The sequence below is a fragment of the Ammodytes marinus genome (genome assembly GCF_949987685.1).
Source record: "Ammodytes marinus genome assembly, chromosome: 2".
NCBI lineage: Eukaryota > Metazoa > Chordata > Actinopteri > Uranoscopiformes > Ammodytidae > Ammodytes > Ammodytes marinus.
This window is the reverse complement of record NC_137231.1, coordinates 33,090,650-33,108,149: the sequence shown is the minus strand read 5'-3', so window position 1 is coordinate 33,108,149 and position 17,500 is coordinate 33,090,650. Positions and strand designations below refer to the sequence as shown.

General features: G+C 39.2%; 2 protein-coding genes and 1 long non-coding RNA gene across 3 annotated transcripts in view; 2 read left to right on the top strand and 1 right to left on the bottom strand.

The window, feature by feature from the left end:
* LOC307257041 (uncharacterized protein) overlaps window positions 1–7,357 on the top strand; it is a gene marked incomplete at both ends in the record, with an annotated part of 8,165 nt that extends 808 nt beyond the window's left edge. The window contains one exon of the mRNA XM_080036160.1: window positions 6,749–7,357. Coding sequence (XP_079892286.1) covers window positions 6,749–7,357 — 609 coding nt within the window. The remainder of the gene's footprint in view (window positions 1–6,748) is intronic.
* Window positions 4,353–5,937, top strand: LOC307267429. Its single transcript, XR_013845398.1, has 4 exons — window positions 4,353–4,536; window positions 4,782–4,961; window positions 5,254–5,420; window positions 5,800–5,937. It is a non-coding gene; the product is annotated as an uncharacterized lncRNA (long non-coding RNA).
* A 6,922-nt stretch (window positions 7,358–14,279) lies between the features above and the next one.
* Window positions 14,280–17,500, bottom strand: part of ralgds (ral guanine nucleotide dissociation stimulator) — a gene marked incomplete at its 5' end in the record, with an annotated part of 39,012 nt that continues 35,791 nt past the window's right edge. The window contains 5 exons of the mRNA XM_080047440.1: window positions 14,280–14,472; window positions 15,062–15,176; window positions 15,915–15,983; window positions 16,434–16,616; window positions 17,399–17,473. Coding sequence (XP_079903566.1) covers window positions 14,297–14,472; window positions 15,062–15,176; window positions 15,915–15,983; window positions 16,434–16,616; window positions 17,399–17,473 — 618 coding nt within the window. The 3' untranslated portion in view covers window positions 14,280–14,296. The remainder of the gene's footprint in view (window positions 14,473–15,061; window positions 15,177–15,914; window positions 15,984–16,433; window positions 16,617–17,398; window positions 17,474–17,500) is intronic.

Genomic DNA, 17,500 nt, shown 5'->3' with positions numbered 1-17,500 from the left:
TTCCTGATCAGGCCCGTGCCATGCATCAATTAAAGGTGCAGTGTGTAATGTGACATCATCAGGTAAGTTCTACAAAGTTCTAGAATGCAACGCTCCCTGGGTATCCCCAACCTTTTCGAAAAATAACAGAAGCTACAGTGGCCTTCAAGGACAAGAACAATTCTAATTTCTAAACAATGCACCTGATGACATTCCAACTATGACACTTTCAAGATGGCGGCACTAGGCCTTGGTCCAAGGTATGGAGAAATATGGACATATATGAGACCCTTTCTAAGGGAAAAAATAATAATGCTAAGAAAAATTTCAGCTATTATGCACTAAATTAAACGTACTTATGGATATTATAATTACTTTCTACAAAATCTGCTAGGAAATAAAACCCAAAATTCTACACACTGCAGGTTTAAGGTAATAATACCTTTACAGAAATTAAGACATTTCCACCATGTACTGATGCAGAAAAGGCACAGATTGGATGGGGAGCACCCCCACACCCCCCACTTATAATTTGTACCACCAAATGCTGAAACGAAACCTAGCCTACGCCCCTGAACACAGGTTATATAAAATATATTGATAGATGTGCTATTTTTACTTTTGGATGAAACATAAGGCAACATGTCTGCCCCTAGTGAGATTCTCATTTCGTAGAGTGGCGCTGTGTGAAACTGGACTTGACACCCCTGCCATAGACAGATGTATAGACAGTAAGGGCTGTATAAATAGCCCCTTAGCCAGCAAGAGACCCATGGGGAAAACGGAGCTCCACCGGAAAGTTAGTTAGTTAGTTAGTTAGTTAATTCTTTATTGTCCACAGTGTGGAGATTTGTCTTTGGTCTCATATAAAAAACAACAAGCAGGACAACACAACAACAACAACATCAACAAAAACAACAACAACAACATTTACACACAGACATCTTCAGGGCAAGAAGCAGGGCAGCAGTGGCAGTATACACATCAGCGGGACATGGTGTTCAGTACCCCAATCGCTTTAGGAGTGAAGGAATTTTTAAAAATGTTACGATCTGCCCATTAAACAGGATGGGGCCACGCCCCAAACTAATTCCATTGGTCAGAATTGTACGCCCCAAACTCAGTTCATTCGTTCATTGGTCAAAAGCGTTGTCCCTCCCCGAACGTCATTTCATTGGTCGAAAACCATGAACTCTCAATTTCATTGGTTTAGAAGACGATTTCAAAATTTGACAGCTATATGTGCCGGTACATTTGACAGCTTCATTCAATGACGTATCAGAATGGCTTTCTGTCCTCAGCCAGGAAAAGACGCACACTCAGACAAGCAGCTTTTGGAAGTCAGGATAATTATATATTTGTTTCACAGATATGCCTAATTATCAACTGTTAAAATAAAAGTATTGAGAATGGCTTTCGGCCTACTAGAAATAGGCCTAATTGTTTGTTAGACAGATAGGCAGTACTATGGTCACAAGCAACCTTAAAGAGGACCTATTATACTACTTTTCTGGTCTTAATTTCTTGTTTTACACTGCTATAGAGCAACCTGACACGAATCACATCACAAAAAGATTTTCGGGAAGCTCTTTCTCTTATTTTGGCGATCCAGCACGTCCTGTCAACACTTGAGTGTGTGTGCTTCGGCCATCTCCGCTCCCCCCCCCGCCCCCTCCTGTAAACCCCACTCCGTTGTGATTGGTTACCTTCCTTCCGGAACACTTTCAGTGGCGGGAAGCGCGAGCATGGACCTATAAGGGCGCGAGGCAGACGCGAGCAAGGAAGTGACAGCATTACTATACATGGAAACATCCGCGTGGTGACGACCCAAAGTTACATGCGACGTCACAAAGTTACAAAGCGTCAAGCCGCTTTGAACACGTGACTTCTCGACTGGCTAGAATAGTGTTCAGTGCTCGGCACAGACACCCCAGACGGTCAGCAGGGAATACGTTGAAATGCATGTAAGTCATTATTTGATAATTTAGTATGGTTAAACATGACTATGAATCATCATAACAACGTTTATAGGTCATAAAAGTCAAACAGCATCATAGGTCCTCTTTAACATTAGTTACACAAACGTTAGCCTAATGTTTGAGCTATTGTTTCAGATAAAATAACTATGTGTAGCATTAATGCAGCATTCATGAAAATGCTACTTTCTTTTTCAGAAACTATTTCTTCCACGCTTCAAAGGTACGTTTGCAGCCTAAAGTTTTTCCCTGAAATGAACTCTGACTTGATGTTGTTGTTGTATTTATTTTTTTAACATGAGCAATCTTTTTTTGTTCAGACATCTTACACAGGTGCAGTCAGCCATGCCGAGCGGTTGGGCATTACCACTGCCCTAACTGTCCACAGACGGTCATACGGAGAGTGGACATGGAAAGGCATTTGGCTTTCTGCCAACTTACAGATGGTGCAGCGCCTTACAATGGTTTTCGACCCGAGGCAAGTGAAGACACACGAACCAGTCATCATTAAAACACAAAACATCAATCAAGTCACAACATACAAATACCTTGGCGTCCATATTGATAATGTACTCTGCTGGAAGTCACACATTGATAAACTGTGCACTAAATTGCAACAAAGATTGTACTTTTTAAGACGCCTGAGACTGTATGGGGTTAGTAGTGAGATCATGTTAATCTTCTATAGAGCTATATTGGAGAGCCTAATCAGATATGGAATCACAGCCTGGTATGGCAATCTAACAGTGCAACTGAAAAACAGACTTAGGAGCATGCACAAAACAGCCATGAAGATCATAGGAATAAAACAATATGAGTCCATAGAGGAATTGTATAACCAGTCAGTTATTACTCAAGCAATAAAAATCTCCTCAGACTCCACTCATCCACTATCCTCTGAATATGACCTTCTTCCATCAGGAAGAAGGCTTCGTATGTCAAAATGGAAAACGAACCGTTTTAAATTATCGTTTGTATCAGCGTCTATTAAGCTTCTGAACAATCATAAAAACTAGTGCAATAGCCCATAGGGCAATGGACACAAGCACTCAGCACTTTACTGTACAGCATTTTAAATGCATTAATATCCATAGGCCTGGTTAACTAGTGCAATAGATCACGTGCAATAGAGCAGTGTGCAATAAACTCAGGCACTTTTTCTCGCACTTTCCTCGCACTTTAAATTGTCTGAATGTTTTTATGTCCTAGAATTACCATGTGATGTTCTTGTTGTTTTAGCTTTGTCCAATGTGTAGGCCAAGGTTTTACTGTGTTTTTACTGTGTCATTGTTGTTGTCTACTTGTTAAGCAAAATGTAGCACAATGCCCAAGACAAATTTCCTTAACAGGACAATAAAGTTTACCCTGACCCTGACCCTGACCCTGAGATAGGCAGTACTATGGTCACAAGCAACCTTAACATTAGTTACACAAACGTTAGCCTAATGTTTGAGCTATTGTTTCAGATAAAATAACTATGTGTAGCATTAATGCAGCATTCATGAAAATGCTACTTTCTTTTTCAGAAACTATTTCTTCCACGATTCAAAGGTACGTTTGCAGCCTAAAGTTTTTCCCTGAAATGAACTCTGACTTGATGTTGTTGTATTTATTTTTTTAACATGAGCAAATCAATCTTTTTTTGTTCAGACATGTTACACAGGTGCAGTCAGCCATGCCGACCTGTTGGGCATTACCACTGCCCTGACTGTCCACAGACGGTCATACGGAGAGTGGACATGGAAAGACATTTGGCTTTCTGCCGACTTACACATGGTGCAGCGCCTGACCTCCTGCCTGCTCAGCCTGACCTCCACATTGCACTTGATCATACATACCCATTAAGCCAAACACACCCCCCCAAAAAGCCTCGCAAAGTCAAATGCCGTCATTGCCCCCTTATTGTATGCAGGAAAAATGTAACTCGGCACGAACAACGTAAACATGGTCAACAGAAAGACGTATCAGCAGAATCACACCTTAAAGGGACATGTGTTGACCCAAACAAAGGCCTGTATGCAGTGAGAAAAACATTTCGCCGTTTCTCTGTCCCAATACATGTACAACAAAAAACCTGGGGCCAGCAACAGGTAACTAGGTGTGAGATGGAGGACTGCCTCTCTCATAGCACGTGTCATCACATCAGGTCATTAAAATACTGTGACACCACTGCAACAGAGGAACCACTGCAAGAACAAGTTCTAAATGACATGATCAATCACCATTTCTTTAGTGCAGCCAAGGTGTCAGTCTGTAAAACCAGGCAGAAAGAAGCAGAAGATGCCCGGGCCCCTTTGTGTGTGTTGCTGGAACTAGGTGGTTCTATAAACAAACATTTTTTGTCAGTGTACGAACCCAGTCTACACCACTACAGTCCCTTGGGGAGAGTTGTAGTCACACACAACAAAACAAAGAACAGCTGGCATTGCCCCTGTGTAAAGCCACGTACCTCTTGTCCTCACAAGCACATTGCAAAGTGGTACCTTTTTCAAACGGACAAAGACATGTTCAAGACTGCAACACAAAGCACAGCATCACCTGTCACCACTAGCCTTACTGCAGAGATGGAGAGAACTGTAAGGTATGTATGTACAGATTCATTCTCCGCCTAAACAATTGCAAGAACAGTCTTGTGCAGATGCTGGTGAATCCTGCGTGTAGTTGTGTGCGATACCAGTCTTCCCTTATGGAAGCTCTGGTACAAATCTCTGTTGTGATGTCTCTTTTTTTAATATATTCTTGTGTTTATATCTATATTTATTGTGTGTGTTGTATATGGACCATGAGTCTGCCAATAAAGATGATGATGATTTGATATGTCTTCAGGAGCAAGAAAATACCCGCCACTCTCCCTGAAGAGGTCACATCTCCAAGACAATACCCTCAAGCAGTTGTTTCCTGTTGAGACAACATGCCAGTTATGTCCACCAGGGAATCCCACATTGGAGGACGCAGTGCTATTTACAAACAAGGCCAAAGTAGTCGGGATGGAAGGCCTTACACAAAGTAAGTTCACTACATCTTTACATACACACGACGTACAACAAATGTAATGCTATAAAGTTTGATTCTACGTCCACTAGACTTCTCAACTTACCGAAGAAGGTGCACAGAATGCAAAATGGTATAAAGATACCAGGAGTGGACAGACAGCCTGCATAACTTTAACCATGAGGCAGTTTTATGATTGTATTGTATGTGTCATTTAGATGGATAGGATACAGGTCTATGTAAGTTTCCGTTTCTTATCAGATATCTAATGTTAAATGTATGTGTATTTTTTTTTTGTTGCTTCAAGGCCATCTTAACTGGCAGGGCTGACGCAGAGAGGAGTAGTAACAGTGGAGCCATTGTGAAAGTTACAACTATACCCATTTTACAGAGGAGGGAAAAGCAACCCTCAGAGGCAACATACCACCTGTCTTCAGGACCAAACGTAAAAGGAGCCTTTCAAGCAGCTAAGTGGTCAGTGCTGGGTACATCATGTATCTTTATTGCTCATGCAGTATTTATTTTATTTATTTATTTATTTATTTGGTTTATTTGGTTTATTTATTTCAGACATATTTCAGACATCAACATACAAAAAAACAAAAAACAAAATGAAAAGCATGGAAATACAATAAACAAAAATTATGTTTTTACAAAAAAAAAAAAAAAAAAAAAATTAAAAAAAAAAAAAAAAAATTATCTGTATTGTTGAAATATGCCTGAAAAGCTATGTATGTTTAGTTTGGTACTGTGTCATTCTGAATCCAACCTGGATCATTTCTTCAAGTGGTAAACCTTTGTAGCCTATATTAAACATGATGACGCAATAACATGTTGCATGTTTGGTCTACAGACGCCATTGGACTCTGAGCTAGAGGACGACTCCAAAAGACCCAAACATTAGTACAGAGAAACTGCAACCTCACACATGCTCACGGCCCACCTTCCTCTCCAACACACACACACACACACACACACACACACACACACACACACACACACACACACACACACACACACACACTTATAAATAAAACAAAAAAAGTTCATGTGAATTTTGTATTTGTGTTTTGATGTGTTTGCACTTTTTAAAATGAGTTGTGTGTTTTAATGTGGTGGCACTTTTTGTGTTTCATTTATAACTGAGAGTTGATATTTGTATGTGATTGACCTACTCGTGATGATTGTGAATTAAACAGACGGATTTCAGAAGATTTACACAAAGCTTCGTTGCTTCATTCATCTTCTACCTCAACATCTACTTTTTACCACCGTCCTGGCCACTTGGGACCCTTAACAAACTGACGTATTTTACTGTGTACTAGCACCATAACCGGTGGAAACTGTGTATTATTATTCACCGCTAGGTGAACTCCGGCAGTAAAACAAAAAGAAGAAAACAAATTCAGAGTAGGTTACAATTCTGACCAATGAAATTAGTTCGGGGCGTGGCTTCCGGTGGAGCTCCACTTTCCCCATGGGTCTGCAAATAGGTGCCTCTCCTCAGCCAGGGCTGTGAAGCTAACTGTTGTTTACCCCCCCCCCCCCCCCCCCCCTCACACACACACGCCCCACATTCACATTCAACACACCGTAGACCTACTCCTCTGTCTAGGTTTGATTGATTGATTCAATTTATTTCAGACATATCAAAATTTACAAAACAAAATGAAAAGCATAAACAAAAAACATATTGAATTGATATGCCTGAAAAGGAGTAGGAAGAAGTATAAACTTATTTAAGATTTTCAAATTGAATTTTCATGCCAGAACTCCCTTCTTCTTCTGTTTTTTTATTCCAGGTTGTGATCACCTATGACAAACAGAACGAACAGACACTGAAATGCCAATCGGACACGGCCGGCATTGTTGAGAATTTGGCCAAAGGGAAGTTTGCCAGAGCAGCCAACCTCATGACGAGACACAGAGAGCTGGTGGAGCATTTAAAAGCCAGTGTGTTGGATGTGGTGGAGACTGACTGCGCGACGCTGTGTAAACAAAAGAACCAGTTCATGCTGTGGCGGACGAGCGCTGAAGAGCTGCAGTCGTTCTCTTTCCAGGAGTTACACGACGATTTGAAGCGACTGTCCCCGTTCCTGTTTAGCATCTTATCGAAAATCACCAACGCCTCTCTGCCTCACATCTGTGCCGCGGCCTCGGTGGCTCTGCGAGGGAGAGATAATCGTCTAGCAGCCCTATCGTATTACATCAACTCCGTGCTGTTGTACGGTGGTGGTGGTGGGCCCAACAAGGAGGTTTTCCAGCAACTGGCCAAACTGGGCATCACCACAACAAAAGGCAACGCAGTGAGCAAACAGCAAGAAATGGCCAACTACTACTGGACGGCTCCTCTGAATCATATTCCAGATCCCCCGTCACTATCCCCCAAACACATCACTGATGATAGTTAACATCTACTTTGCAAGGTCCAATGTAAACACAGGATGGGTTAAAGGTACAGTGTGTAAAAAAAAATATATATTTTTTGTCATAGCTTACCACTTTGTAAAGCACTTTGAGTTGCCTTTATGTACAAAATGTGCTATAGGCCTACAAATAAAAATGCCTTGCCTTGCCTACACCTATTTCTATTTTATTTATTGAATATCTGGAGCATTAAAATATCCTCTGGAAGAACAAATAACCATTTTTGGCATTATGAATAGAGAGCGTACCATATTGGCTCCATCCTTTGTTGCAGTGGTTGCAGGTTCAAATCCGACCCGTGGACCTTTAGTGCAGGTCATCCCCTCTCTCTCTCTCTCTCTCTCTCTCTCTCTCTCTCTCTCTCTCTCTCTCTCTCTCTCTCTCTCTCTCTCTCTCTCTCCCCATTTCAACTCTGTACTGTCTGTCTAATAAAGCTTGAAAATGCCCAAAAAAAAAAAAAAATTAAAAATCAGAAGTATGATAAATAAAGTACTCACACTTCCTTATTCTTGACACAAAAGAGGCAAAAAAAATCAGGAGAGAAAAGAGAGTCCATTTTTTTAATTTTATAAACTTAATGTTTATTCGTATATACATGAATATATTAATCTATAACCAAGAGAAAGGAGAGAATGTACAATGCAAAACAAAAACAAAAAAATCTCTATGTACAAATCAATAAATAAACAAAAAGAAAAAACAGAAGCAGGGACAGTTTTTTTGTTGACATTTTTTCACAGGTTCAAGTGTGGTTTTTTTTTCGGAAGGAAAAAAAAGGAAAAAGAAATTGACTGCAGTTAGAAAAAATTCTCAAATCTGTTTTTTTTTTTTTTTTTTTTTAAATGGTTAAAATGGCACCCGCACACAAAACATGAGGGGAAAATTTAACAAAACCAAAAAATTCGAAAAAAAAAATCAACATACACACACACCACTTGACAAGCCAACTGGTTATTTTTTCCAGTTTTAAATTTAATTTTTTTCTTATTATAAACGCTTTCTTTCTTAATTATTAATATTTTTTTAAATTCAAATTCCGCACAGAATCAGGTCAAATCACAAATCACAGGCTACAACGACACACACACGGACCAGTCCAACACACATCAACCTTTTTCATCTGCCGAAAAAATTTCATTTTTAAAATTCAAGTTCCACTCGTGTGCACAAAGATTTTTTTCGACCTCGGAGAACACACACATACACACACACACACACACACTGAGAGAGGCTGCTGTAGAAACATGTAACAATCCTTTGGAACAGACATTTAATTTAATTTTTTTTTAATCAAAGGCCTAATATGAAAGTATTTTATTCCAACAAAACACCAAATAGAATGTGAAATGATGTTGCATTCAAGGAACATTTGAAAAATATTTTTTTAGCCTATTGGTTTTTTTCTGTGGTACTGTTATATACTAAAATCGCTTTGTGAACATCGAGGTACGTTTGAAAAAGATGAACCACTTCATTTGGCATCGGGGAGGTCAGAAAGTATCCAGAGACATACTAAGACATTGTTGTTTTTTGGCGTTTTTTTCACAGTTTTGACATATTTTCAAATTGCGGCCTCCCTTTTATCCTTAAAACACATTAAGATGCATTACAAAAAACAATGGATAACATTCGGATAAGATGGATAAAAGTGTTTGTTTCAGGGCGCTCTGGTGTCATAGTGGATAGAGCGTGTACCATATTGGCTCCGGCCTTCGTTGCAGTGGTCGCGGGTTCAAATCCAACCCGTGGACCTTTACTGCAGGTCATCCCCTCTCTCTCTCTCTCTCTCTCTCTTTCTGTCTCTCTGTCTCCCCATTTCAACTCTGTACTGTCTAATAAAGCTTGAAAATGCCCAAAAAATAATCTTAAAAAAAAATTAAAAATAAAGTTTCTACAGCAGCTTCGTCTGCAGCTCACAACACGAACATATTCGCTTCAAGTTTCAGTTTTCGTCCACAGGGAAACGGGTCCACAAAACAGTATTTTTTCACCCTTTTTTTTAAAGAGATTTTTTTAAGTTTTCCCAAAAAATTGCGACGACAGTAAACATACAAAACTTTGATTTTGTTATTTTTTTATCACTGTGAAAGGCAGAGGACTTATCTATCTTTCTCTCTCTCTCTCTCTCTCCATCTCTCTCTCTCTTTCTGTCTCTCTCTCTCTCCATCTCTCTCTTTCTGTCTCTCTCTCTCTCTTTCTCTCTCTCTCCCTCTCTCTTCTGGGTATTTTTGGCACATGTGTTGGGTCAAACATTTCTCGCCAAATAATAATGTCCACTACAGTATGACATATTTAAAGCCCCTGATCCAAAAAAATCCTTCTAACTATGTAAATGTGGGGAGTTAGTTTCATGATAGTAAAGCATCTGAAAAGAGTTATAGGCATATTTTTAACAATCCAAATGAAAGATATTGTCATTTAAGTTTGATAAACTTTACAGAAATTCAGTTGGGCTATGGTCTGGTTCTTATGACACAATAAGTTTTTTTTTTTAAACCAATCACTGCAGTTCTCGGCCTGAACATTCTATATAAACAATGCCTGTTGCCATGGATATCATTTGATACGGCCACGCGCACACAGTCCTGTCAAACGGTCAGTAAAAAGATTCTTTTTTTAACTAAGTTTTATAACATTTAAGATTTTTTTTTAACCAGAAGTTTGTAAAAGTTTATTGAGACGCCCCACTTTAATAATATATATAGATTATTGACTATTTTTGTATTTTAAATCTGTGTTGATTTTGTATTTGTATCGTCTTTTATATGGAACTTTGAGTCCGGAATAAAGTATTCATTCATTTGATTAGGTTAACAGGGGCTTTAAGTTAATGAATTTAGTGATTTTATTTGTGTTTTATGTGTTCAAATACATCCACAATAGCCGGATGACGTGCCTTTTAGTATTGCTTTCACATGGGTTTTAATATTTAGTTTTTTGGGAGGGGAGGGGAGAGATGGGATATGGGCGATTCATTTATTTGATCATTAAAATAATTATAAACTTCATGCAGGGGTAAATAATAATAATAAAAAAACTAAAAACAAGGCCTTACATGGTCGCAGTGCAAGACAAGCGCATGTGCTCTAAAAGCCCTACTAACGTCCTCCCTCCTACATACTCAACATGTATATACTACATACTGTCTACTTAACCATCCACTGTGTATGCGAGGTTCGTCGGACCGTTTACACTGAAGTATACAGAACCTCATCCGGGCATTTCTCGCCTACAAAAACTTGCATACACAACCACAACATACTCAAATTGACGTCAAAATGAGTATGAGTAAGACGTTAGTATGAGTAGGACTTTAGTATGAGTAGGATGTTAGTATGAGTAGGACGTTAGTATGAGTAGGACGTTAGTATGAGTAGGACGATAGTAGGGCTTTTAGAATACAGCCGTAGTGTTTTAGTTGTTGAAGTGATATGAACTAGTCGGGGGAAAATCCAACCTTGAATATTCGTTTGTTAAGTAGTTTGTTTTAAATGTGAGACAGTGTTGGCAAAAATTATTGTTTTCAAGCACTGGTCAATTTTGAGATTTTTGTCTATTTTGCTTCCATAACTATAGGACCCATTGTTTTTTAGGAATTATTACGAATTTCAGTGCTTAATTTACCAGCGTCTTCATCGTAACTTGACAACGGTAAGCTTGACAAGTGCAAAGCAAAGGTTGGGGCTTCTTTTTAAATTTTTTGCAGATCCAATAGTTTTAAACTTCAACAGACACCCGCCTTCAAGTGAGTTAACGTTTGTCAATTGAGCGATTCCAGACCTTCTGTACAAATTAAATTAAGTACGATGGTCTGGTTGGACCAGGCTATTAATAAGGTGGTGTAAGGTTGGATTTGTCCCTTGTTTAAAGAAACATAGTTAGGACAGAGACATAGAATTAAAAGAGTGTGTTCCCTTTGTGTGCAGTGTAGAAGCGTCACTATCATTCATCTAGGCTCATATTTCTACACTATATTCAAGAAAAAAAAATCTGTATTTTGAGAACATTTTTTTCTAGTTTTACACATTTGAAATTTTGTCAAAATATAGGATTAAAAAGCATAATTTTTTTTTACATTTTGACCATTTTTGTGAACGTTTTTAAAAGTCCGTAAATTTATAAAAAAAAAAAATTAAATATAGAAAAATTATGCTTTTTAACACTATGATTTAGACTAATTTTCAAATGTGCAAAACAAAACAAAAAAATATTGTCAAAATGCAGACTTCTTTTTTTTTCACAGAAATATAGAGAGAGAAACCATAGAGGAACGACTCAGCTTGTCATCAACTGCCACCAAAATAAAAAATGAATTTCAAAATAAGATAAAAAGTCCTGCAGGATAAGTTAGCAGGATGAGTCGGGTGTCAATCATGGCACATTTGGAAAGTGGTTAAAACTCACAGATAGGAAAGGGGAAGGGGATACGCCGCCATGTTGGAAGAAATAAAACTACTAAACCCCTTCTTCAAGCCCAATGTACGGTCCAAGGGTGCAACCAAAATATCAGTTTGCTGTTACAGAAAATGTTAAAAAAAAAATTGTAAAATAAATGTATTTTATTTTATTTATTTTTTTAAGATAATAGAAGAATATAATTAAAGCTCAGTTTATGGAAAAATAGGGGAAATTATGTTTATTTAGTCAAAATTTAGACTTTTTTTTAAATATCACAATACTGATGTGAAATTTGTTTTTTTTTATGTGTTTTTTCAAATTTTCCTGGTGAAATTTTCCTTCCGTACGCTACACTGTTTAGAATTTTTTTTCTGAAAACACTACAGCAAACGTGACTTTTAAGGTTTACGGTAGTTTCAAAATCATCTTCCAACATGGCGGACACCATTTTGCGACACACATTGTACTTTCGACATCTTCATAAGAGTTAGCAGCACCATATCAGAGCAGAGAGATGCAAGAATGTACAAAGCAACACAAAAAAAATTAAAATAATCTATTAACAACAACAACAAAAAAATCTCAAATTTCATGGTCCGTTTAAAGAATAACAAAAGAAATGAATATACTGCACAGTCGGTGTTAACTTCATATTTACACTTCTCATTTTTTTCATTTGTTTTTCAGCTCACTCACTTGTTCATCCCTCTCTTTCTGCCACTATGGTTGCGTTCCGAATCGCATACTCTTTCTTTTTTCTATTCTACATACTACATCCGACGATAACAAGAATCTAGTTAGGATGCAGTAGGCATACTATTGGGACATACTTTACTCTTTTATTTCATCATAACATTGCGCCTTGATCTTGCCTCTTGCTTTTATATCCGTCGCATCCCCGTTTGTTTTCATATGGAGGCTTCGTCGATGTGACGTCACTTCACGTGCGCACCGGATTGTGGGTCAGAATCGCCCAAATAGGATGCAGTTTTCAACACTAACAATCTTGGCCGCATGAAGTAGGACATCCGGGTACTTCTAACCATCCTAAATCTGGCCACAAGAATTGGGACATCCTAAATCTTTTTTCTACATACTATATAGTAGAAAGTATGCGATTCGGAACGCAACCATCCTTCACTATGTAGTGGTTAACAATTCATTCATTAATAATAATACAAAATAAAAAATTTAAAATAAAAACAGTGGCATTTTAAATCATGGCTGTGCCCACTGGATTTTGACACCATCATATCTCCATGATTTTTTCACTCCTTAAAACGATTTGTAGTCCTTTGTAATTTTTTGTAGTTTTCTTCTTGTTCGTAACATGGCAGCGTTCACAACTTTTAAAATCTCCTTTTTTTTATTTCACTGATGTTAAAATGCTGAAATAGGGTCCCAGGCAGCGTCCGAAAAAACCGAAAAAAAAAAAAAACTTTCATCAGTGCTTGAATAGTCCCACGAAAACACTCGTCGTAAGTAAAAGGCAGGCGACAAAAAGTTCCCTGAAAAAATAGAAACACATTTGAAAACACACACACGCGCCAGCTATTTCACACACACACACACACACACACACATCTACTGTATATGTGTGGACTATGCTGCGGTTGGCTTTCGTTTTGTTCGTTTTTATGTACATACACTCCACTTCCACTAGGGGGCGATCCACATGAAACAGAGTTGAAAATTCAGGGATGAAATTTCTTCTTTTTTTTTAATCCAAGGTGCAAAAAAATCCCCGTAAAAGAGGCTTGAACGAAAAATCTTTTTTAAGGGCCGAAAAAATTTGACGTAAACAAAGTTGTAAACGAAAACAAATTCAAAAAAATGGACCAGGGAATGGAATGGGTCTGCTTTTATCCGTACATCCGACACAACCAAAGTTTTGCGAATTTTTTCGTAGCGATTTCGGCTCTGGACAACTTTTCCGATTCTAGTTATCCCCACAAACGCGTCCATAAGTTCCTCAATTTGTCCTTAATCGTAGTATGAAGAAAGACGCTCCTTTTTGAGTGTTTATATCCACGAATTCAGCCTTTAAAACGTCCTTTCCGTGGCTCCAAATCCACACCAAATCTGCCCCAAAAGTACTAAGGTGCTTCTCTGCTTTTCTGCTAGTCCACAAAAACATCCTTCATCCCATCTCCTTAATCCGGCAATCCTTCCAAAACCATCAAAAATCGTCATATCCTCCAGGGTCTTTCCTTTGCCATTACACATAGGCCCAGATATCCTCCACGTAAAGTTAGTTGTGCCCCTTAACATAGGACTAGTAGACCCCGTTAGAAGTTTTTTTTTCTTAAATAGGACCAATGGTTGAAGTAAGGAATAGGCAGGAATTGGTGCAGAGTCATTTAAAAATCTGTCTGTAACACGCACAGAAATAGTGTTAAGGACCTCCTCTTCTCCCCCCATATGTGAAACAGCAAAGTCTGCTTTAGAGTGATTCTCTGTTGTTGTTAGCACCAGTCCAGTGCACTCTAATGCTTGTGTTGTGTTTGTTGTTATTGTTTGAAATGTCAGAAAATCCCCTTGGCGATCTTGAGACCCTTCTGTTTCATGCGAGGCAGGGTGGAGCTGGCCACACTCTTGGCTCTGATTGGTCGAGCCAGGCCGCGCTTCTTCAGCACAAAGTCGTAGTTGGCGGTGGAGTTCATCGCGTAGAACACGTTCGCGTTGTCCGGGATACGCAGCTCTGTAGAAAGAAATGAGGAGACAAAAAGGTTATGGTTAGGCGAAAATAATCTGGTTAAAAAATGTCTTTGTTTTGATGGAGAAAGTGAGTGGAAAGTCAACGAAATGAAGACTAAGGATTTGTTCTTCTCTGAATATGGATTGTGTGTGTATGGACAGAGGCCAAACATACTTTATTGTTTAATTAAGATAACAGAAAGATCACAAAGACAATAATCGGAGCTCAATACAATGGTGTGACATTTAGTCAGACACGCACTCACTCACTCACTCACTCACTCACTCACTCACTCACTCACGCACTCACTCACTCACTCACTCACTCACTCACTCACTCACTCACACACTCACACACTCACTCACTCACTCACTCACACGCACGCACTCACTCACTCACTCTCTCTCTCTCTCTCTCCCTCCCTCTCTCTCTCTCTCTCTCTCTCTCCCTCTCCCTCTCACTCTCACTCTCTCTCCCTCCCCCTCACTCACTCACTCACTCACTCTCTCACACACACAGACACACACACACACTCCCACACACACACCCCTCCCCCCCCCCCCCCCCCCTACACACACACACACACACACACCTTTGTCCTCTGATATCTTCTGCATGAGCTCGTAGTCTTCGCTCTTCTCTCGGTCCAGGTTGTGTTTGATCATCGCTTTCCTGATGACGGCCGGAGTCTTGTCCTGAGACGTCACCTGAGAATCACAGGAGCAAAGAACAATGTCACACACAAATCTACTGTCTTCTGTCAAGCTGTATTGGACTGGAAAGATTGACTTTGGGGTGGTAGGATGGCCTAGAGGAAAGGTGGCCGACCAGTAACCATGAGGTCGCTGGTTCAATCCCCGGCACCGGACAGGAGGGTGTTAGTTGTAAAATTAGTGGTGGCTGCTATTACATCTACGGTGCCCACCATCTCTACCATCGTGTCCTTGAGCAAGACACTTAACCCCAAACTGCTCCAGGGGCGCTGTACTGCGGCTGACCCTGTGCTCTGACCCCTTTTCGGTGGTATGCGAAAAGACAAATTCCAAAGTAACCAACCATTGACTAATAAAGTACCTTAACTTATATTGCTAAGGGCAAGTGGAGGGACTTTGTCGAGCTCTGGGAGACATACATGACCATCATGACGGATGAGAAAATGGGATAAATTTGCCTTTTATCTTTATTTTTTGTTTTATTTCTGATTTGTTTTGTATGTTGTGATGGAAAAAGAAAAGAAAAAACTGCAATAAATATGTTTAAAAAAAAAGTTTGTATAAAAACTGTGTGTGTGTGTGTGTGTGTGTCTGTCTGTCTGTTTGTGCTGTGTGTGTGTGTTTGTGTGTGTGTGTGTGTGTGTGTGTGTGTGTGTGTGTGTGTGTGTGTGTGTGTGTGTGTGTGTGTGTGTGTGTGTGTGTGTGTGTGTGTGTGTGTGTGTCTAAACTCACCAGAATGCTCTTGTACATGTTCCCGTTCTCCACGTCCAGACTGACCCGGATGATGCAGCAGTCGTCCACCTGTTGGTTTTTATAACAATATGTTTATTGTAGTTTAAAAAAAAATCACAACACACACAAACAAACAATCACCTGCACCATCACAACATAGAAAAAAAAAAAAAAATAAATAAAAATAACTTCAAAAAAACATTTAAAAAACATTTAAAAAACAATAAAAAAATAAAAAAACAATATTGTATTATATTATATTATATTATAAAAATGGTCACCTGTAAAAAAAAAAAAACAGTAATACATTTCTTTTTAAATAATAAAATAAAAAATAATAATAATAAAAAAATATATAATATTATATTATATAAATTGTCACCTAAACAAAAATTTAAAAAAAGTTAAAAAAAAATAACAAAAAAAAGTTATATTATATTATATTATATTATATTATATTATATTATATTATATTATATTATATTATATTATATTATATTATATCATAAAAAGTCTGACCTGTTGGTTGTAGAGCGGCAGTGACAGAGTGCTGTAGTTGGACACGGCGGAGACGGAGCGTTTGTGTGAGCGGGATGATGCGTTCAGGGGCGCGGAGGAAGAAACGGACGAGTTAGACGCACTGCTGGAGCCTGAAGCAGAGCCTGAAGTATCCAGAGAGGAGAGAGACGTGCACTCCCAGAACTGTGTGTGTGTGTGTGTGTGGGGGGGGGGGTGTGAGAGGGAGAGAGAGAGGGGAGAGAGAGGGAGAGGGAGAGAGAGAGAGGGAGAGGGAGAGAGAGAGAGAGAGAGAGGGAGAGGGAGAGAGAGAGAGAGAGAGGGAGAGAGAGAGAGGAGGAGAGAGAGAGAGGGAGAGAGAGAGGGAGAGAGAGAGAGACAGAAAGGAGAGAGGGAGAGAGAGAGAGAAAGAGAGGATTAAAACATGAACTTGGGACATTAGGGCTGTTAAAGGTGGAGTCAGCAATTCTGGAGAACGGTTGTTTTGTTGTACTGTGTGTGAGCTCCCAAAAAATACAGTGTAAATACAACAGCCTAGGCTCTGTAAACACTCAGGCATGTTGCTAGTTAAGGTGGGCCCCATTTTTTTTGCATGCCAGTTTACAGAGCCTAGGCTGTGTATTAACACCGATTATTTTATAGAAAACAGTAGACAGGTAGCAGATTGTGAGGAGATATTCACTGATTTTAACAACAAGCATTCTCAAGAATCACTGACTGCACCTTTAATAATGACAACTTTCATTTACTGTTTTGATTAAAGGAGTACTGCATCACTCTTGAGTTCAAGAAAAAGGCAACAGAAACCATTCCTTTAGCTGTGCGTGCATTTTTGAAACAGAAATGGTCGTGCAAGGTCGCTAGTTAGCTTAGCTCAAACACTGGTAGTCAATGGGTAGCGTTAGCCGTTAGCCCTACGTTTTTTTTTCTCTCTTGCACCTTATGTCATTTCAGAATCGAATACATACCGTTGACCTACTGAGCACATCCACGGTGGTTTGCATATGTGCCCCGCGCGGCCGCCTCCCCGTGTGTATGTGATTCTACAATGACATAAAAGTGCAACAAAA